The sequence below is a fragment of the Polypterus senegalus genome, chromosome 12 (genome assembly GCF_016835505.1).
Source record: "Polypterus senegalus isolate Bchr_013 chromosome 12, ASM1683550v1, whole genome shotgun sequence".
NCBI lineage: Eukaryota > Metazoa > Chordata > Cladistia > Polypteriformes > Polypteridae > Polypterus > Polypterus senegalus.
Window position 1 is genome coordinate 160,014,635 of NC_053165.1, and position 23,659 is coordinate 160,038,293.

A 23,659-nucleotide genomic window follows, 5' to 3' on the forward strand; every position below is an offset into this window, starting at 1 on the left:
GGCTTTTCCAGACCCTTTCACTTCTGTCAGGGTGTACCTGCTCTAATCTGTAAAAAGCACAGGGCACCAGTGGTGCATCTGCCAATCCTGGTATTCTATGGCGAATGCCAATCGAGCTGCATGCTGCTGGGCAGTGAGCTCAGGGCCCATTAGAGGACATGGGGCCCTTGGGTCACCCTCATGAAGTCTTTCTGGTTGTTTGGTCAGAGACATTCACACCAGTGGCCTGCTGGAGGTCATTTTGTAGGGCTCTGGCAGTGCTCATCCTGTTCCTCCTTGCCCAAAGGAGCAGATACTGGTCCTGCTGATGGGTTATGGACCTTCTATGACCTTCTCCAGCTCTCCTAGAGTAACTGCTTGTCTCCTAGAATCTCCTCCATGCCCTTGAGACTGTGCAGGGAGACACAGCAAACCTTCTGGCAATGACACGTATTGATGTGCCATCCTGGAGAAGTTGGACTACCTGTGCAACCTCTGTAGGGTCCAGGTATCGCCTCATGCTACCTCATAGTGACACTGACTGTAGCCAAATGCAAAACTAGTGAAGAAACAGTCAGAAAAGATGAGGAGGGAAAAATGTCAGTGGCCTCCACCTGTTAAACCATTCCTGTTTTGGGGGTCATCTCATTGTTGCCCCTCTAGTGCATCTGTTGTTAATTTCATTAACACCACAGCAGCTGAAACTGATTAACAACCCCCTCTGCTACTTAACTGACCAGATTAATATCCCATAAGTTTCATTGACTTTATGCTATACTCTGATTAAAAGTGTTCCTTTAATTCTTTTGAGCAGTATATATATATATATATATATATATATATATATATATATATATATATATATATATATATATATACACTAGCTGTATAAGCCTATGCTGTAAAAAGCCCAGGGTCCTAGAAACTATTGAAATCGTCAAAAACAATTGAAATGTAGAGTTGCCAGCTAATTGAACAGAACTACTCTGGGCGTCTCTCTCCTACGAGGATTTGTTTTGCCGACGTGTTCGCCTCACTTCTGTATTAGCGGCTAAGCAACTTTGTCTTTCTTCAGAGGTTTCATTTTGTCTACGTGCTCGTCTCGATTGTGTATCAGTGGTGGGAGGAAAAGTAAAAGGGATACCGTTTTGTCGATGTGTTCGCCTCACTTCTATATTTGCGGCTAAGTGAGTGACTCTTTCTTTGGAGGTTTCGTTTTGCCAATGTGCTCGCATCGCTTGTGCATTACCATCTAATCGACTTTGTCTTTCTTCGGAGTTTTGTTTTGTCGACATGCTTGTCTCGCTTGTGTATTAGCGGCAGGAGGAAAAGTAAAAGGGATTCTGTTTTGTTGACGTGTTCGCCTCGCTTCTGTGTTAGCGGCTAAGCGAGTTTGTTTCCTTGGAGGTGGAGTTTTTACCCCAACTCTACCTGTCATTTCTGGGCCAGACAGACAGACACACACACTTCCACGAGTAGACTTTTTCAATATATATATATATATATATATATATACTGTATATACAGGACACTAATACATTCATAATATACACTATCCAAGGGTGCTTTACAAGCATATATCTTTTATTTTTTTTTAAGAATTATACTACTGGCACAGCACATGACTCACTCCGGGTTACACGGGTGTTAGATTTGGGGAGCAAACTGGCAACTCATTGATTATATTTCAAAACCACAAAGAATATGTCCCAATGCTCATTGTTAGCTCAGAGAAGTTCTCACTCACCTACACTCCCACAAACGTATTTCTCAATTTTCTGCCTGCTCCATCTACACACCAGTATGCCACCACATCCCTTACCCCTGGAATAAGCTTAATGGCTGGTAGGTTTTGCTCAAGGTTAAAGTGCACTAGAGGACTGCTTTGAAGATAACGCACAGCTAATTTACTGCTGTTTAAACACACATCTTCCCTACTACTGTATTAAGAATCTGCAAGAAAGACGCGGTCCAATGGTTATTCATTGTAGCCCAGTTGTACTTCAGTAACCGGCTGGGGGTATTGGCTCTGTGTAGGCCGACATACAGTAGTTAAGTGCATATGGGACTTTGCCTCTCATATTATACTACCTTGACGTGACCTCAAGGACTACAGCAGAATTTGCAAAACTTTTAAAAAACAAATTCTAAAAAAGGCCTTATTTTAGGCCTTATTTTGCACGTAACTGTATATGTGTCATATACAGTAAATGAACATCTGCACAAACTGGCATCTTGATATTACAGGAAGATAACATTGAGATGGTATTCTTTATCAGTGGAGTATTGTTAGCATCCGATAAAGCTGAGTAGAGGACAGTCAATTAAGGCATCATGACAATGTGTTTTCCTGGGTGGCAACCATCAGTCATCTCATTCTTGAACAGTAAGAAGGGAAATTAAAAAGCAAAGTGTAACTATCAAAGACTGGCTAATGATTTTCAGATCTGTAAGATTTTTAGCATTTTCATTGAAGTATTTCACCTTTATTTTAAGGCCTAGAATGTCTACCGAAGAGGCAAAAGGAGACATCTTTCAGTGGCACAGCTCTTTTCTCTCTCATTGGATGAAACTGATAACCAGAAAATTGCAATACACAGTATTAAAACATAATCAATGTCAAAAGCACCAACATCTGAGCTAAAGAGTGTTTCAGACTTATGGGGTTATAGTGCTCATACGAGTCTGGCATAACCTCTGAATAAAGTTTAAACTATTAAAAATGCATTACTCTAAAAGTACAATGCTCCATCTGCTTGTGTAGATGACTGCATCATATTCATTTTTCATATCATAGAACTTTGACATGAATAACTGAAATCTGTAAAATCGTAATCATGTTTCTTGTGCATGCTGTTTGTAAACAGTAGAATACAGTGGTGAAGAGATGCCAAATGTCACACATCAGGAAAAATGATCCCCACTAACTGTCACTACTGTCTCTGTATCCTTGCAGACCATCACGGACACAAGCCCAATGAAGCGCTCAGCTTCCAGCCTCGGTCATGGCCGGTCCAAAGGTATGAGGCTTGACGACTACTCCCTCGAGCGGGTAATCCCAGAGGAGAACCAGCGACATCATCGCCGCCGAGAGAGAGGACATCGCACCTCTGAGAGGTCACTTAGCAGATATACTGATGCAGACACAGGCAAGAAGCTTTTTTATTTTTATAAGGAGTCTTACATGATATCGATGTTTATAAACAGCCAATGATATCTGTTTGTTTGTTAATTGTATTTGTAAATACCTTGCTTATTTTTTTGGTATTTTTACATTAATGGCTCCCTTAGAATGTGTCATTTTAATGCAGGAGTTACTGCTATCACAGAACTGCAATATGGAAAGATACAAAAGATCTTTGGTCCCCAGAGCCATTAGACTCTTCAACTCTTTACAACAGTGGAGCTCTGAACCTGATACTCCTTCTCTTCTCATAAGCTACTGTATATTAGATGTATTAGCTATGCACTACATAAAGTGTATCTAATATCTCACTAATTGGACATTACTGTACATATAACCTTTTTTTTGTTTATTATTACCCTATCAGCAAAAGCCATGTCACTTTATTTTATTCTACATTAAGTCACTTTAGTATCTGTCAGTTTGATATTATGTGCCACCTGTCACTTTGGTAGCAGTATCATTTGCACAATTATTTGAGCCCATTATTTAGTGTGCAGTAAGTGTGCTTAAATCCTTTTATTTAACTCAGTATACCGTAATTAATTCTTGGCTACTAGTACTTGAATTTCCCTCAGGATCAATAAAGTATCCTATCTATCTATCTATCTATCTATCTATCTATCTATCTATCATATAGTGCCTTTCAAATCTATCTATCTATCTATCTATCTATCTCTATTATATAGTGCCTTTCATATCTATCTATCTATCTATCATATAGTGCCTTTCACATCTATCTATCTATCTATCTATCTATCTATTATATAGTGCCTTTCACAGTGGCGTAGCGTAGTGGGGGGGAGCCCGCCCCGGGCAGCAAAGAATTACTGCATATTTTAGTCTTTTAAATTGAAATACTTAAATAAGGGGGCGGCGAAATTTTCCTCCGCCCTAGGCAGCTGACACCCATGCTACACCACTGGCCTTTCATATCTATCTATCTATCTATCTATCTATCTATCTATCTATCTATCTATCTATCTATCTATCTATCTATCTATCTATTATATAGTGCCTTTCATATCTATCTATCTATCTATCTATTATATAGTGCCTTTCATATCTATCTATCTATCTATCTATCTATCTAACCTTTTATTAATCCCATGGGGAAATTCAAATGCAGACAGCAGCAGAAACATAAAAAAGGATAAAAACTCACAAGGCAAATAATACAGCCATCAATCAATAAGTAAGTAAATACACAGGAATATATAAATAAAGATACATTTAACAAGTAATGCTGCTTCACACATCCAGCGACTCTGTCTATGTGGAGTTTACACACTCTGTCTGTGTGGGTCCCCAGAAATGTACAGCTTAGGATAACTGGTAACTCTCAATGCGCCCCACGTGAGTGTGCTAGGTGGGTCGCGTAAAGCACTGTCTCCCTGTCCAGGGTTGGCTCTTCACCTGCACCCAGTACTTCCATAATAGGTTTTCTACCCTGCAACTCTGAATTGGCATAAGCAAGTTGGAAGATGTATCTACTGTATTTATGCATGCATACAGCCCCCATTTCACTTGTAATAGCAGTTTTTATAAATATATTGGACAGAATAAATGTCTCTTTTAATATTAATCAATAATGCCTTTTAAAATCTTCTACAAACACAACAATCTTTATTTTACATGATGGCTGTCTATAGTAAACTCTATCCCGAGGTCACTGAAAAACAGAAAGGCCCTGGTGGGTGCAGTGAAATCAGGTTTCACCAGAGAGTTTTTTAAACAGAGAGTATTTTAATGGCGCTATAAAATTACAGGGAACTATATGATGCCAAACAACAATAAGTCTACTCTCCCTGGGAAGGCATGTACCATATTCACATACTATGGGAAAAACAAGATTGTAAATGGGAAACTTCATGTGTTAGTGGCAACTGCAAATATATATAACTAGCCGCCCCCCGCGGCTCCGCCCACATAGTAGTGAAACAGGACAGTGAGGAGGCCCCGCCCAGCTCCCCACTCCTAACGTCACTCTTCCCCCCTCCCCTCGGCCCGCATCCTCTGTCTCGGATTAGCGCAAAAATAAATCACTCCTGCTAGCAAACTATGATTCTTAGTGCGATAACAGAAGTCTCAAAAATCTACCGGAATGTTCAAGCAAATTCTAGAAAAAAAACAGATCTAAATCCGTTAAGTATTTCTCTCATTCGCTAGCTAAGCGGAGGTAAGATACACTCCAAGGCTGGCGCGTGAGTGAGGAGGTACCCTCTAAAACAGACAGAGCTCTGTTCTCTCTGTCAAAAACGTCAAACGTTACACCTTAACAATCTCCAGATGATGCAGGTACCACTAGCTAAGAGGAGGCAAGGTACGCTCCAACACGTGAAAAAAGGTGGAGAAACTCAAATGGAGGCTGGCGCGTGAGAGAGGATGGCTCCACCCGGCTCATTACTCCTGAGGTCCCGCCTTCCCCTCCCCTCGGCACGCTGCGTGTCGCTTGAATTTGCACAAATAAATCGGTGCAGCATTCTGGGGGTGCCAAGGAGGTCAGGCACCATTTCACTAGGAGCTACAAGAAAAGTTTGGTCTTCTGTTTGAAGCTAATGTACCTGACTGCATTTTAATAGGATCACCAATAGTTTGCAACATACAACTTAACAGTCTAACTTGAACTAAATGTTCCGTTTGTATCTCATCAACAGAAATGTGTTCAGAATATAAAATGATTTGATAATTTAACCCCCCTACCTGCACATTTTCATTTCATTCCCATGGTTATTTTCTCCTTCCATGTTCAGTCCCTAATACTCATTTCACCCAGGTAATCACATTTATAGCTGAAAGTATTAAAAAATTAAAGTTTTTTAAAAACACGGATTGTAAAATAATATGCTGTATTGTGTGTAGAAACCAAATGACATTCAGTATTTCCCACTGGACTCTGGCTGCAGTGTGTTCTCCTATAACCCATCTCTTGGTTTTCAGGATTAGGCACCGACCTCAGCACAACAACTCAGTCGGGAGACTTACCTCCAAAGGAAAAAGACCGGGAGCGTGGTCGGCCAAAGGACAGGAAGCACCATCACCACCATCATCATCACCATGGTTCAGTGGATAAGGACCGCTACCCTCCTGAGCGTCATGATTATGGTGGACAGCGAATAAGGGATCGCCGGTGGTCACGCTCTCCCAGTGAAGGCCGAGACTGCATGCCTCACAGACAGGTGGGCCTCATACATAGTTGTCCACATAAATGAATACTGTAAAAAAAAAAAAAAATCATAATAATAATAATCCACAGCTTTCCTTGAGCTGTTTTCCATGCTTATCTATTATATCATTTCTGGAGATCTTGCAGTACTTAACCCTTTTCTATGCTTACAATGCAAGTCGAATCAAAAGCACCTTTCACACTAGCACTCCAACCCTTAGTTGTAAACCACAATTAATCTGATCGTCTTTTAAACCTTTGAACCTAATAAAGTGCCTACCATTGTTAATAGTATCACGTCAAGTCAAGTCAAGTCGGGGAGTATGCACTGGTGGCGCGGTGAAGATCGATCGATCACATCCTTGTGGGTAGGCACTGGAGGCTCCTACAAAACTGCAGGGTCTGCAGAAGTGCCCAGTTTGTGAATTCTGACCACAGACTTTTTGCTGCAACTCTGAAGATCCAACTTAGGTTCAGCAGGCTACCACCTACTAGGTCAGTGAAAGGCAACCTTTTTCGAGTTGCGGCGCACTAAGTCCAAAAATTTTCTTTCGCGGCGCACCAGAGGGACTGCCCATAAATAAAGTCGTGACGACACAATCTATGGACAATCGGCAATAAAAACAGTTAATTTTACAAGTTTGAAAGACAGTTTATTAATAAAGGAGTCAAAGTATAAATCTTAAATATAATTAATGTGAACGTTGAGATTGTTTTTCAGCACATATGAGATTGAAGCGAGGATCGATTTTCGAAAGACAGACGCGCATTTCCTTGTCGATCATTTGAAGTCTCTCGCGTTTCTTAGACTTGTTCTGTTATCTGTTTTTCCAACATAAAATATATTTTTTTAAACGTTATCAATTTTAAATATTTTGCAAAAGTTTTCGCGGCGCCCCTAGAAAATTCCACAGCGCGCACTGGTTGCCCGACAATGTTTAACTAGGTGAATGAGGCTGGACCTGGCCAGACTCCAAGATCAGGCTGTTTCTAATGGCTTTCCACGCAGTTTGTGTGAGGAACTTATGGACTTGTGTGCGACTGCTGACCCTAATGTGATGTGGGAGACTTTCCATGGCAAGACGCTGAAGGTTGTGTTGGTGTTGCCAGTGTGCCCAGAAAGAGATGTTTCATCTCACAGGGCACCCCGGATATCATGGAGAGGAGTTGCAGCACACAGCTTGATGGCAACGCCAGTCTGTACGGGAACTGAGAAGGATGGTTGTCAGGGCTGTGAGGGCAGATCAGGAGGTGTTTGTTAGAGGAATCTGTGAGCAGGTGACCCACCATCCATGATTTAATGACCCACATCCTGCCTACCAATGAATTGAAGCATTATGCATATCCTTATTATGAATATTTTACTAAAATATTGTTTAAAAAATACTGGCAATAATGGAGAATCCACTGCATCCACTGAACAGGATCATCTCCAGACAGAGGAGCAGCTCCACTGACAGACTGAGGAGACCCCACACTATACGACTCTTTAATTCCACCCATGGGGGGGTAAACGTTAACATTATACAGTTATTGTCTGTTTTACCTGCATTGTTATCACTCTTTAATTTAATATTGTTATTTATCAGTATGCTGCTGCTGGAGTATGGGAATTTCCCCTTGGAATTAATAAAGTATCTATCTATCTATCTATCTATTGTAATAAGTGGAGACCAGAGACGCGGAAAGGTTTGGGGCAGCCACCCGTTTATTACGGTTTCCCGGCTGCAAAAGTCGTTGAGGCATTGCAATAGTAGTTTACAACACAGAGTCCAAAACAGAACTGCCTGCCTAAGCCAAGGCAGTGAGCTTTATAGTGCAGAGGGCGGAAATGATGTCGTCCTCTGGGCCGGAACTGGAAGTGACATCATCCTTGGGGCCGGAACCGGAAGTGACCTCATTCTTGGGGCCGGAACCGGAAGTGATGTGTCCTTCCTGGAAATGGCGGTTCCTGGTGGGATTTCCCGGGTAAGACCTGCAGAGAACTCAGAAAGAGCATCAGTGCACACCGCCCCCAAGCAGATGTATAAACAGTATTTCCTAAGCACTTCAGCTGCTTCCCATGCACACGTGTGTGACAAGACTCCCCTCAGCCCAGACCCGTGGTCGGGCGACCTGCACCGAGGTCGTGGGCCGGGAGAGGGCATCGGCGTTGGCATGAAGAGACCCCTGTCGATGAACGAGCGTATACTTGTACTGCTGCAGGTCAAGAAACCACCTCGTGACCCGTGGATTCGACTCCCTGTGAAGGGCCATCCACTTCAGAGGTGCATGATCCGTCACCAGAGTGAACACGCGACCCAAGAGGTAGTACCGCAGCTGAGTTACTGCCCATTTGATCGCCAGAGCCTCTTTCTCCACCGCCGCGTACCTGGTCTCCCTGTCCAACAGTTTCCGGCTCAGGTACATAACGGGGTGTTCAACACCGTCGACGCTTTGGCTCAACACGGCACCCAAGCCTGTGTCCGAAGCGTCCGCCTGGAGGATAAAAGGAGAGAGAAGTTAGGGAGATCAAGATAGGTGCTGAAGTTAGAGCCCTTTTTAAGTCACTGAATGCAGCTTCCGCTTTATCAGACCATACCACCGTATTAGGAGCTCTTTTCTTTGTCAAGTCGGTCAAGGCGCGCTCTCGAGAAGCGAGGCACAAACCGGCGGTAGTACCCGCCAAACCGAGAAAGGATTGGACTTGCCGCTTGGTTTTGGACGGGCCAGGCCATTATGGCTTGCAACTTGGAACACTGTGGCCTCACAGTACCCCGGCCCACTAGGTAGCCCAAATATTTGGCTTCCCTCAATCCAAAGAAACATTTCTTGGGGTTGATTCGGAGCCCGGCCTCTCCCAGTGTCCGTAATACTGCTGTGACCTGCTGTATGTGTTCCTTCCAGGTGCTGGAATAGATGACACGCCATCCAGATAGGCAGCACAGAACGAGTTATGGGGCCGGAGCACTTTGTCCACCAGACGCTGAAAAGTCGCAGGCCCGTGTAACCGAATGGAAGGACACGATACTGCCAGTGTCCGCTAGGAGTGCTAAACGCGTTTTTTTCCTTCGCGGACTCCGTTAAAGGAACCTGCCAGTACCCCTTTGTCATGTCAAGTGTAGTCAAGAATTTGGCTGGTCCCAGTCTCGAGGAGGTCATCCACGAGGCATGGGATAAGCATCAATTGGAAACTTGGTTAAGCCGACGGAAGTCATTGCAAAACCTCCAACTGCCGTCAGGCTTAGCAATCAAGACGATGGGACTGGACCAGGGACTACTACTTTCCTCGATTACTCCTAGTGCCAGCATTCGCTTGATTTCCAGTTCCACTTCTACTTTCTTTGCCTCCGGGAGTCTGTAGGGTCGCCACGGACGATCACCCCGGTCAGTCAATATGTCATGCGCAATCAGAGAGGTCCGACCGGGTTTTTCACTTACCACCTCTGGGACAGAGCGGATAGCTGCTTCGAGCTCTTGTTTCTGCCTGGGGATAGCTGCTCGCGAAATTAAGGGAACTTACTTCGAAGAGAGAGCAGGGCTGTCCGGAGGAGGGATCGGGGCCCCTCTCCTTCCACGGTTTCAGCAGGTTTACATGATATATTCGCTCAGCTGGTCGGCGATTGGGCTGTTTCACCAAATAGTCAACCAATCCCTTCCTTTCCTTAATTTCGTAGGGGCCTAGCCAATGGGCGAGCAGTTTAGAGTGAGAAGTTGGTACCAATACCATGACGCGATCCCCCGGTTGGAACTCCCGGAGAGTCGTACACGGTCATAAAGGCGGCCTGTGCTGATTGCGCCTCTCTATATGACTTTTAGAATCGGTCTTATTGCATCAAATCTACCGCGCAATTGGGCGATATATTCCAAAATATTAGTGGAGGGCTGTGCCTCCCCTTCCCAGCCCTCTTTTAAAATATCCAATAAACCCCGGGGTTGTCTTCCGTACAGTAATTCAAATGGAGAGAACCCGTAGAGGCTTGAGGAACTTCCGATATGCAAAGAGGACAAGGGGAGGAGTTGGTCCCAATCCCTCCCATCCTTGCTGACTACCTTACGTAGCATTTGCTTGAGAGTTTGATTAAATCTCTCCACTAGGCCATCGGTTTGAGGATGATACACCGAGGTCTTTAAATGCTTTATTTTCAGTAACTTGGCAGTCTCCTTGAACGTTTCCGAGGTAAAAGGCGTTCCTTGGTCCGTCAGGACTTCTCTAGGAATGCCTACGCGAAAAGACTCCTACTAGTTCCCGTGCAATATTTTTTGTGGTAGCCGAGCGCAACGGAACGGCTTCAGGGAATCGGGTAGCATAATCCACGAGGACGAGTATATATTTATATCCTCGGCCTGAGGGTTCTAGGGGTCCTACTATGTCAACCCCAATCCTATCAAAGGGAACGTCAATAAGGGGAAGGGGAACCAGAGGAGCACGGTCCTCCTAGGAATTTGCCGCAGTTGACATTCCGGACAGGAAACGCAAAGCGCGAACCTCCTCATTAATCCCCGGCCAGAAAAAACGGAGCTTAATTCGCTCTAATGTTTTATCGGAGCCGAGATGGCCTCCAAGAAGGTGGGAGTGTGCTAACTCGCAAACCTGCCGCCGTAGGTCCGCTGGATTAGCAACAACTTCCGGACCTTCCCTCATGTTCAGCGACCCGATACAACAATCATTATCAACGACAAAGTGAGGTCCCTGTGGCATGGGCAAATGCGCGTTGGCGCTAACGAGAACCACTGCATTCTTTATGTGTTTCAGAGAGTCGTCATTCCACTGTTCTCTTGAAAGAAGCGGCGCCGCTCTAAACTGAAAGTGCAACTCAGAGAGCGGGTCCGGTCTGACCTCAAGGGGCGGAGATTCCTCCTCGCTGCCGGGCGCTAGTGGATGACGTAGTAGCCCGCGACGGTCCGGGAGTGTCTTCACTCTCTTGGCCTACCGCCCCACTCCCTGTCGGCTGATTACACGGTGTGGAAGCAACTTGAGATGAATCGTTGTCATCTATAACGAGGCCATAAGTTTTCGGGAATGCTTACTAAACTACGCCGTTACTATCAGACCAGTCTCGCCCGAGGATTACGGGAAACGGAGGATCCGGATGCACCGCCACGGTAAGCTGTCGAAGGGTTCCTCCGAGACATATGTAACACCGGGCGGTATTGTACGAGCGGATATCTCCGTGTATACATTTTAGACTGGTCTTCTTTTTAATCCACTGTTGCGGTAGAATAAAACGGCGAGCAACGACAGACACGCTACTGCCGGAATCAACAGCGCTGTTATCTTATGTCCATTAATAAGAAGCTCCCCGTATGTTTATCCGCCAGGGATTGCTAAGGGCACACAAACAACCCCGCCATTGTCCCCTACGGTCCGCCTTGTTCCCCGACAGGTCGCAAGCCAGACGGCCCGGCGACTTCGGAACAAGCTCTGGAATGCGTGGAAGGGACTGCTTTAGTGGGACATAGCTCCCGGGTAGTCCACAGAGCGGCTGTTCTGCCCTCCCAGGTTTCACAGCCGGCCTCTGGGTTTGCAAGAGCTGCAGCAGCTCGTCCATAGAATGGAATTCGCCCCAGGCGGCTGGGCAAATTCCTGGGGTAGTATTTTAGCAGCAGAAAACAGGCCACTTGCTGCACTATTTGTAAGGGGTTAACTCAATGGCCGTAGCCACTCACCCACCTGTTGCCAGAGAGCCATAGCCTGCTCTGACAGCCCTTTGCTTGGGTTAAACTCCCAGTTTATGATTTCTTCACCTGCCGGCCTGGGGACAACCCATCGCTAACTGGGACCTTGGTCCCGATGGGCAGCTCGGCTTTCCTGCCAAGGAGAGCATACTGAGCCACTCGTGTGTGTTCCCCAGAAGCCAGCCCACGCCTGTGGGTCCCCTCTACGCTCTCCACGAGATGGGTGGTCCCACCGGTTATGCTCATGGAGCAGAGCCTGCACCGTCCTTCCTGACCCTCTGGCGCACTCCCCGCCCTGAAACTCGGCCCCGGTACTCACCCACCTGGTTCCATGATAGTTCGTGTCCCGGTTCATCGGGGACACCATCCTGCCGACTACGCCACTGTAATAAGTGGAGACCAGAGACGCGGAAAGGTTTGGGGCAGCCACCCGCTTTATTACGGTTTCCCGGCTGCAAAAGTCTTTGAGGCATTGCAATAGTTGTTTACACAACAGAGTCCAAAACAGAACTGCCTGCCTAAGCCAAGGCAGTGAGCTTTATAGTGCAGAGGGCGGAAATGATGTCGTCCTCTGGGCCGGAACTGGAAGTGACATCATCCTTGGGGCCGGAACCGGAAGTGGCCTCATTCTTGGGGCCGGAACCGAAGTGATGTGTCCTTCCTGGAAATGGCGGTTCCTGGTGGGATTTCCCGGGTAAGACCTGTAGAGAACTCAGAAAGAGCGTCAGTGCACCCCGCCCCCCCTGGGCAGATGTATAAACAATATTTCCTAAGCCCTTCAGCTGCTTCCCATGCACACGTGTGTGACACTATCTATCTATCTAGTGCCTTTCATTTATCTATCTATCTATCTATCTATCTATCTATCTATCTATCTATCTATCTATCTATCTATAATTGTCGCAGAATAACACAAATCAATGAAACATGCCTGCTACTGTATATGGCTATTTAGTGTTTTTTACTATTATTACCATTATTCATTTTGGAGATGCCTTTAAACGTAGCAGCCTGAAAAATCAATATGAATGCAATACATATGAATGAATTAAAAGTACAGTAGTAAAAAACAAAATTTAATATAGAATAGAGCACATGACAGTGCAAATTTGGCCTAAACATGTACAATAGTTGCACAAATAAAAATGTCGATCTACTACACTATATGACTTTTCACGTATATTTTTTAAACAGAACATTTTGTTATTTAGTATTTCTGAATATATAAGTCAGGGGTGCCCAACTCCAGTCCTGGAGGGCCGCAGTGGCTGCAGGTTTTCATTCTAACCCTTTTCTTAATAAGTGACCTGTTTTTGCTGCTAATTAACTTCTTTTGAATTCATTTTATTTGACTTGTTCTTGAAGACTCAGACCCCTCAGTTGTTTATTTTTCCTTAATTAGCAGCCAAACAATAATGAGATACAAAATGAGCCAAAACAGGACCTGCAAACCATCATACAATATCTGAAAATAAAGAAAGGTCTCAGGAATGCTGATCTGCTCTTAGAAAAGAGAAAATCCATAATTTCTGAAATGTCTGCTATTGCACAATGAGAGCAGCACCAAGCCATGGAATTAAAAAACGAGTTTAATTAACAACAAGAATTGGCGCCTCAATAAGCAATTGGTTGGAGTGGAATTGGTTGGCGTTTGAGGCCCTGACTTAGGTGACCTTCTGTTCGCTCCCTCATTTTATGTATCATTTCTTTTTGGGTGCCATTTAAGGAAAGAAATGAAGCAACTCAGAGGAATGATAAAGAAAGAAATTCAGAGGAACAAATCTTAAAAACCAAGTCAATTAAAATGTATTCAAAAGAAGTTAATTAGCAGCAAAAACAGATCACTGATTAAGAAAAGGGTTAGAATGAAAACCTGAAGCCACTGCTGCCCTCCAGGACTGAACTTGGGCACCCCTGGTGTAAATCATGCCTTGATTCCTCTCCTGAATCCAAGCACAACTAACTGTAGCTTCCCACACATTGCTGTTTTCACTCTTGTATCAAAGATTTCTGATTCTGATAAGAGGAAACATGTGTGGTGACAGTACAGCAGTTACAGCTCTTTTGCGTGGTGTAAATAAGTTTCCACTTATTAAAATGTTACTGGTTTGTTATTTCGACAGTGGGCATATTACATTTTTCCATTCCAGTTCCAGCTCTTTATCTGCTAGAGGGCTACATTGCCATGCGCCCAGTAAACAAACTGGATTGCTAATGTGAAACTGGCTTTTAAACACTTTGTCACAGTACTGCAAACCTTCAGAAACGTTTTACTTAAGCTGTTGCTGTAAATTTGAAGAAAAGCCTAAACATTCTCTTTCATTGTCTGATTCTAGAAACAGTAATGGTAAAGACCCAGAAGTGAATAATTTGCTATAGATTAGTTTCTTGCATTTTGTGACCCTGCACCTGAGTATTATACTTTGTTGGGTGGGATACTCCTGCTGAGATAGCAAATGGATAGACTTTATCTACATTGATAAATAAAAGGAAATAATAAACTTATAAGGTGGAATGTAGCATAATAACATGCAGCCCTACTACCAATATGTTCACAGTTTTTTCACAACCCTTCTCATAGAAATAAAAATGATTCAGGTCTGTTTATTCTGTTAAGTATGTACTGATGTTTTATACCTTTATTGCATTAAAATTTATTAAATCATTTTTTGTCATTGAACAACACAGAAAACTCAATAATGTGAAAATATAGTTCCGCAGATCTTTCAAAATTAATTATAAATATAATGCAGAAAATAACTGTAGCCTTCCGTATTTTGCGAAAGGTCTCTGCCAGCTGCCAGTATGCTACCACTTTCACCCAGTGTTCTTTCCAGTGTTGCTCAAACATCCTCACTTTGGATTCGGACTATTAGGACACAGCAATTTCATCCTCTTGCTATGAACTTTCAGTTAGACTTCTGCCCAGTGCTTGACTGGACCACTACAGAGCACTGAAATCTTTCAGTTCAGTAAGGTTAGGGTTAGGGTTAGGTTAGGGTTAGCTCAATGTTTTGCTCCTTTGCCCTACTAGAAACTCCATTTTTCTGATGTTTGTGTTCTCTTGGAAACTGCAGGTAATTTCCTGTCTAGATTTTGCTGCATTCATTAAGTCAGGGGTCTCCAACATGTTGCTCGTGAGCTGCCAGTAGCTCGTAACCCCTTTCCAAGTAGCTTGCCAAAGGGTTTTGATTAGTCAAATTAGGGGTGGGTGATCTTTCCAAAAAATCATATCACGATTCACAATTTGAATTGCAGTCTGTCTTTTCAATGTGGCGCACACTTAAGAGAATATCCGGACTCAAGCTCATCAAGAACTAAATAACACACAAAGTTAAATTCAATTGTTCTCTCGTTTGCTAGCGGAGTTAAGGACCACACCCCAAAGCTGACACGTGAGTGAGGAAGGCCCTGTCGCTGTGTGTTTCTCGGATTCGCACAAATAATTCGGTACGGCAAGTAAACTGTGACACATAGCAAAATGAGAGAAGTCGCAAAATCAACCGGAATGTTCAAGCAAATTATAGAAATAAACCCGATCTAAATCTGTGAAGTAGTTCTCTCGTGAAAAGTGGACAGACAGACAGACAGACATTGGATTTTATATTTTATTTATTAGCAAACCTTCAAAATAATCTGCAGTTAAAGTCTCAACAGCATTTCTGGAGCTTAGCAGAGCCGGATACCTATAAGAATCTTCACTAAGCAGCTCTGAGCATGTCTGCTGTGTTTGGGTCTCCATAGCTCTGTGAGTCTGACGTGAATGTCATGAAGTCAAAGTTCAGATCAAGAGTGACAGACGAACATCTAAAGGACTCCATCAGAGTGAACCTCAGTGGCTCCACTCCACCACACACCTCAGTGCCAGTCACCTGACGAACTAAAAAACACGTCACACATGCAACTGGACCTGTGAATAAAGTGACCCAGTGACATGTGACAAAGTGGCAAATGAAGAAGTCATATCTGTGTATTATAATTGCATTGTTTTGTTTTGACAGCATTCCTGTTTTAACTCAATAGTGTGAGATACACGAGAAAATGCGTACAGACGTACAACATGCACTAACTATTTTTTGTGATGTTTTAATGCAAAATGTGAGTTGTGGACACCGACATTATGTAAATGTTCAGGCAAAACAAGCGTATTCAGTCTGTTTGGGTTGAGTAAACGTTAGAAGACACGAGGAGCTCTCGGCCGTTTTCATTTTGTAAAAGTAGCTCTCGAGGGAATAAAGGTTGGAGACCCCTGCATTAAGTCTGGTGTATTCATGACTTCCACATCCTGAGATTGAACCGCACACACATACTGTAAACGTGCTATCAGCACTGCAGCGGATCCCTCAGATGCCGGTTATATGAGAGCAGAATCTGCTAGTTGAGCATCGGTGGGATCTGTCATTTCTGTTTTTCCATATAATTAACTGAGAAGGAGCTGCAGAGATCTGTTTCACTAGAGTTGTTTGTGTTTTGGTCAATGGCCGAAAAATGCCACTTAAGTCCATGGAGGGGTGATGATGTGCAAAGTAACCTACATGTGTGATTTTTCTAATTGCTTGTTTTATTTTACAGTCCAGCATGCATTATACATTGTTTTTTTTGTTGCTTCTTTAATTTAGCTTGCTTTATGATTACTGTTGCTGCAACTGTTGTTCTTGTTGTTGTTGAGCCGATGTCCTAGGAAAGCAAGAATGTGATTGGATATTTTAAAATAATTTTTCTGAGACCCATTAATTATGCATGCAGCAGCAGCACAGTCTAACCACAGACTTAGCTGCTAAGTTCATTTTACTCTTTTTGCGCCAATAGGACTAAAGTTTAAGTGGAAATGCTATTGGAACACCAAGACTTACAGAAATCAATTTCTCTTTTTACTTTTTTGTCTTTTCTTTCTGTAATTGTTGCTTCTCTCTCTGTGTTTTGTTTTGTTATTTGGAAACCCTTTTTATTTTTTTGTTCTGTGTTTTTCTGTTTTCCATCCCTCTTTTTTTTTTCTTTTTTTCTTTGCTTGGGTGTCATTTTTTATTATTCTGTCTCTGTGTTGTTTCTTCTTTTGTTGTTAATTTTGTTGTATCTTTTGATTTGCTTTGTTTCAATTTTCATGTAGGGCAGTAGTTCGGTGAGTGGGAGCCCTGTCCCTTCAACATCTGGCACCAGCACCCCTCGCCGCGGCCGCAGACAGCTCCCACAGACCCCTTCCACTCCCCGTCCCCATGTCACTTATTCCCCAGTTGTCCGTAAGGCCATGAGCACATCGTGTACACCCCATCCGCAGTCTGGCAGGGTTCCAACACCTGTTCCTCGACGATTATCCCCTCCGGCGCCCGAGCATCACCACCACCACCACCATCGAGGAGGGCCTCACACAGAAAGACACAGCTCTGCTCCATGGAATCCAGAGCGCAACGATTCCCCACGAGCACAGAGGCATACCAGTGGCAGCCGGTGGTCTACCGCCAGTTCCCATATGTCGCAGCAGGACCACGAGCAGGACAGATGCTACTATCAATGCTCGGGATCAGAAGATGAGGATGACCATCGCACCTTTAAAGAGGCCATGATATCAGCCCCTAACAACAGTTCCAACATGGGGCGATCACCCAGGACTTCCCATCGGGCACCCCCCTCGCCATCGAGGCATGTTCCTACTAGGCGGGTGCCCAATGGGTATTACACCTCTTCCTCCCCCCACCATCAAGGGACACAGAAGCAACTGCAAAGAGGAGGCACCAGAAAGGGCCTGCATGAACCCTACAGTGAAACTGATGAGGATGACTGGTGCTAGCCTCAAGTTTTTTTGGGTTATTTTTGTTTTTTTTTTTCTCCTTTTCTTTTAAGGAAAGCCACAGCACTCTCTCTCTCTCTCTCTCTATTGTTTATATATATATATATATATATATATATATATATATATATATATTAGAATAATTCTAAATTTGCCAAGTGAAGAAAAAATAAGAAACAAGGGTGTTTTTTTCTGTGGCCTTGTTCTGTTGTGATGAACAGAGGAAGATATGTCAATTTTTTGCAAAAAAAAAATCCTTGCAGGGAGGGGGAAAGGAGTATTGTGGAAAACCTGGGTATTTTGAAACATAATCATAATGAAATAAATCAAACTTCTTTAAAGCACTGAGGGGTCAACTCCCGACCCCACATCCTGAAAAAAAAAACTATTCAGCAAAAGTCTTATCTATGCCTGAAACCACAAATACAAAGGAACAACCACTTCTTTCAACTATGAAGTAAGAAGAATCACAGTTTCCTGATATTGATGAGTTTTATCATTTACGTTTACTTGTTAATAACAGTATTTCAGCGCCTGCTACCGTGACTGTGTGAGCTGCTATGAGTGTGGGTGGGGATGAGAGATTCGCACACCACACCTGCAGCCACTGGGAGTTCACAGCTCAACCCTACTGTTGCCTGCGATAAGGAACTTGGAAAGAAAAAAAACGCTTTATTTCAGTATTTCTTCTTTAAAACATTTGCCCGCTTGAGTATTCTGTTGCACCCTTTCAGCTTTGTTTGAAATTTAGAATAAATCCAGTGGAATTCTGCATGAAGAACCATGAAATGCTTTGAGGGGGTTTATTTGCTTCTATGCTGCAGTTCTCTTACTCTAGTAGGAAAATCTCATTTTTTTTTTTTCTGTTTTGCAGCAAAATGATTGGAGACGAAGTTTCCAATAATATATTTATGTAGTATGAAAGAGGTCCAACTGTGACAAAGGTCCATCCATCCATTATCCAACCCGCTATCTCCTAACTACAGGGTCACAGGGGGGTCTGCTGGAGCCAATCCCAGCCAGCACAGGGCGCAAGGCAGGAAGCAAACCCCGGGCAGGGTGCCAGCCCAGCGCAGACTGTGACAAAGGTCTGTAATATTAATACGAATTTCCAAAACCTCACTCTGCAAAAGGCAAATGCCATTTGGTTTTTTTTAAATAAACTATTTGGACTTGAGTGAGTTGTAAAAATGTCCTCTGACGTTGTGTGACATTTTATATCCAAGTAGTACAACAAGCCGGATCTTCAAAAACAAAAAAACGAATGCTGTGAGGAACGAGAAAGAGACTCGACCAAATGTCTACTTATATGCACTCTTTTAAAATGAATTCTCATTTTAAATCACAGCACTTTAGGTGAATGTTACAAAACTTCCTGATGAGAAAAAAGGAACTTGTGACAAATTCTGTAGAATTAAAGATATTTACAGCCTTGATGCAACAGCGTCCTCCGTTTCAGAGATAAATATTTCATTCTACATTTTCCTCCTAAAGAAAGAGAACTGATTTTAGGGTAACCGAAACATGAAGAAAATGTATGTCGATATTTTTTCAACCCAATTTTCAGGTAAAATGGTTTGTTCGGTTTTATTTCATTTGTTTTTTTTTTTTTTTAGTACAAGAGTTCAAAGTATTCCCATTTATTAGGTCCACTAAATTGAAAATGAATGTATCCCCTCTGCTGTCGCGGGTTTCAAATGTTGTGCCCTGGCTACCCAGAATGAAAACTGCATTGTGAGACTGGAAAATGTTTCATTGTAAAGATGTGCCGATTGTCAAATACCACCTCGCTCTCTGTAAGAAATCAGAGAGAAAAACATCAAATGTGTATCTCTAAAGGCCTAACCATACGTAGCGTTTATATGGTTTCTATATGGAAGGTTGTTTTTCTCCCCTGCAGTGTTTTGCTGCAATAGGTCTGCTTGCCAAGAGTTAGACAAGGGATGTGTCAGCATGAAAAATGGGCAAACAAAGGTGAAAAATAAAAAACCGCAAGGAATATATTCACACCCAGAAAAAGCTCGACAGCCAAAATGTTGTCTGTCTATCGTTCCTTTTATTCTTCGTCGTCTTATCTTTCACCTATTGTTTCCTAATGCGATATCTTTCTCTTCTTTCCATTAATTTGTGGAGACCATTCCAACAGTGAACAAAGCACTTTCATGCAAGTCAAAAGAGAATCATGGAAAAATAATTCCTTGACAAAGTAAATCTAAAATCAGACTAAAACGAGATGTCCACATTTTATGAAGAAAACGTACGCTTTGCGAGGATGTTGTTTGCAACGTGCAGCATTACTAGATTCAAACGTTACAGCAGGACGAAGAACCCCCTAATGCTAGAGAGACCAATAAGAGTGAAATCTTTTATCACTATTTCACATATTTTAATGCATTCGTCTTCTAGTAAATAGCCGGTTTAGCAGTTGGAAGTTAAGAAGTCTCTTTTGTGAATGTTGTCCCAAGGCATACGCACAGTGTAGCTACTCTTAACAAGTCGTGAGTCGCTCACAGAGACAGTGTAAGGCACGGCGGGTCAAACTCCGGTCCTGGAGGGCCGCAGTGGCTGCAGGATTTCATTCTCACCATCGTCTTCATTAGTGACCAGTTTTTTGCTTTTAATTAACTTCTTTTGCCTTCATTTTAATTAACTCGACTCAGGCCCCTTGTTTGTCTCTTTCTTCCTTAATTAGCAGCCAGACAATAAGGAGACACGAAACGAGCCGCCACATGACCAGCTCACCTGCGGCCATCACACAATATCAGAAAAAAGAGAAAGGTGACGGTCTCAGTAAGGCTGATCACTCAGGTCACCAAAAAACAGAAAATCAACAGCTTTGGAAATGTCTGCTGTGGCCAAATGAGTGCAACAACGGGCCATAGAATTAAATAACAGGCGGAATTAACAGAAAGAATCGGCTTCTCATTAAGAAATTGGTTGGAGTTTGAAGCACCAATTTAGCTGGTCATCTGTCGGGTCGTTTCACGTCTTCACGTCAGTAAGGCTGATCTCTCAGGTCACCAAAACATCTTGATGGTGTTCTTAGAAAAAAAGAGACAAACAACAGCTTTGGAAACGTCTGCTGTGGCAGAATGAGAGCAGCAAGAGGCCATAGAATTAAATAACGGGCTTAATTAACAGAAAGAATCGGCTTCTCATTAAGAAAGTGATTGGAGAGAAATTGGTCGGAGTTTGAACTCCCAGTTTAGCTGCTCATCTGTCGGCTCGTTTCACATCTCATTTCCGTTTGGCTGCCATTTAACGAAGAAAGGAATAAATTCAGGGGACTTAATCCTTAAAAACAAGGCTATGAAAATGAAGGTAAAAGAAGTTAACTAGCAGTGAAAACGGGTCACTGATTAGGAAAAGGGTTCGAATGAAAACCTGCAGCCACTGCGGCCCTCCAGGCCCGGAGTTCAACACCCCTGGTGTAGGGGACTGAACTGGCAGCCTATTGCTCTACAGTCCCATAGCTGGGCCTGTACTTTGTTATGTTCTGTACTTGGCCACTAGGTGGAGATAGAGACGATGTAAAAGGGTGAGTGATAAGAGAAACTAAACGATTTGGACGACTCTTTGTTTCCTGTTGTTGCCTCCAGTTGTTGAGTTAAATCTTTTGAGTCTTTTCAGTTTATCCTCTGACAACTCAACATACTTCAGATCACCAATGCTATCCCACATGCAGATGAAAACATGGGATTTAAAGAAAGGTTCTCCAGCAGACTGTCCTGGTGTTAGCATAGCATTACAAATCTGTATAAACCTCGCCACTGTCTGTTATGAAGTGTGACACTGGCTAGTTCATGACTCAGTTCGGTTGATTTTGGCAAACTAAAATGACAGTACAGTCATTTCATTGTCCTCTTTATCAGAAGATAATAAGACTTACAAACAAGAGGAGACCAGTCAGTTCATCGCACTTAGTTTGGTGGGCTCAATTGTAACAACACTCTGTCTAATTCAGATGTTTTTTCCAAATTGTCAAGGCTTCTCCATGACTCAGTAGTCAGTTCCAGATTTTCCCAGCTCTCCCAGCGCTTTCCTGGCTTCCCTTTAGGTTCCACTAGTTAGTTGATCCACTAGAAAAAACACCTGCGAGATCAACTCTGTCCATACGTTTAAAAATCCCTTTTTAAGACTACAAAGGTACAATTCCCTGAGCCAGCCAGAGTAGGCTGTGTCGTTTAGTCCCAGGATGCTCTTGGTTGCTCGCCAATGTATTTTATTTTTTTTTGTTCCGTGTGAGCACTGGTAGGTCATGTGACTTCAAATCCTTGCCGGTTACAATCCCCATCCTTAGCCGCCAAACCACATTTCCTATAAAAGACAGAATTCATAACTTAATTTTCTATATGTAGTAACACTTTTGTTTCATGCCGGTCTGTGTAGCTCTCTTGCTTACTGTGTTAGACGGGGGTTTGAAATAAAGATAAGAAAAGTCAGTCAGTCGTTACCCAACCCGCTATATCCCAACATAGGGTCACGGGGTGTGCTGGAGCCAATCCCAGCCAACACAGGGTGCAAGGCAGGAAACAAACCCCGGGCAGGACACACACCCACACACCCAGCACACACTAGGGACAATGTAGGATCGCCAATGCATGTCTTTGGACTGTGGGAGGAAACCCACGCGGACACGGGGAGAACATGCAAACTCCACGCATTTAGGACCCGGGAAGCGAACCCAAGGGTCTCCTTACTGTGAGGCAGCAGTGCTACCCACTACGCCACCGTGCCACCCGATCAGAAAAGTGTACTTCTCTATACTGATAACCCCTTTATAGTAACTAGACACACTCTACTTGCACTGATGACAGCAGAATAATCACGTGGCTGTATAGTAAACCATCAGAGATATTTATGGTGTTCCATGCCAATTTTTTTGTCTGTGCCTCTATAAAAGTGCTTTGTGTGCCAGCTTGAGAATGGTCACACTTCTTTCTGTTGGAAAGAGAAGAAGGTATTGAAATAGTGGCAAGGATGTCTTTTTTGGGGTTGTTAATGGAGGGTGTGGATGAGCAAAGGGGGATGTCAATAAGTGAGCTGTTAGCAAAAAATGTGTGTTTCAGCCAAATGATACGACTCGGTGTTTCTGTACTGTACCCTACCAGATCCCAAAATGAAGGCAGAGAGCAGCTTAAAAGCTGCACCGTTTCCTTCTCACCCACAACCCATACCACCCAGACTCGCACCCTTGCCTGTTCAGTAAAAACAGTTGACTTATTGCACTCTTACAATAGTGTATGTGCCTTTTGTACAAATGCCTGATTAAATAACAAAAACTGAGACAGGCTTTTGTGCAAAAAAAAAAAAAAGAAAAAAGGGAGAAGTGAACTTCCAGAGGCATTGAGGCCTTACAAGCCATGTCTAGCTTACACAATAGCAGCAGACTGTAGGTTGATACTAAAAATGGGTGATGGGATACACAGAGAGCAATTACAAGTGTCGAAAGTAGAAAGGTTATTTTGCAGTGACTGTGATAATGCTGGCATTATGTAGACCCTCTTAAGGACACACAGTCTTCCCATCCAGTTATAATCATAAGTCTTGTACTCGACAGCTTCAGTCCAACACATTATGTTTGTATTGGCAAGCTGTTAGGTTGTCATTGTCATATTTGTCTTCATCAGCTTCATCTTCATCATGCTCCTCTTCTTCATCATCACTTTGGATGGAATTTACTCTTTCAAATTTGAATTATTAAATACATGACTGCATGTAAACAGTATTACCATGTTTTCTTGCAACCCAACACAGGTTGCAAATCCCTAAAGAAGTGAGAAGTGAAAGAAAGTGACCCGGCTCATCTCACGTGAGTGATCAAAGTGTGATGTCAGCATCATGTGGATTCAATGAGGTCTTTATTTATTTAGTCCAAATGCTTGCA

The 23,659-nt window shown here is 43.2% G+C and overlaps 1 protein-coding gene across 1 annotated transcript in view; it reads left to right on the forward strand.

Annotated features, from left to right (window-relative positions):
- Positions 1-17,815, forward strand: part of LOC120540050 (voltage-dependent P/Q-type calcium channel subunit alpha-1A-like) — a 514,575-nt gene extending 496,760 nt beyond the window's left edge. The window contains exons 49-51 of the mRNA XM_039770511.1: positions 2,936-3,128; positions 6,104-6,342; positions 17,095-17,815. Of these exons, the coding sequence (XP_039626445.1) occupies positions 2,936-3,128; positions 6,104-6,342; positions 17,095-17,772 (1,110 nt within the window). The 3' untranslated portion in view covers positions 17,773-17,815. The remainder of the gene's footprint in view (positions 1-2,935; positions 3,129-6,103; positions 6,343-17,094) is intronic.
- The last annotated feature ends 5,844 nt before the right edge of the window (positions 17,816-23,659 follow it).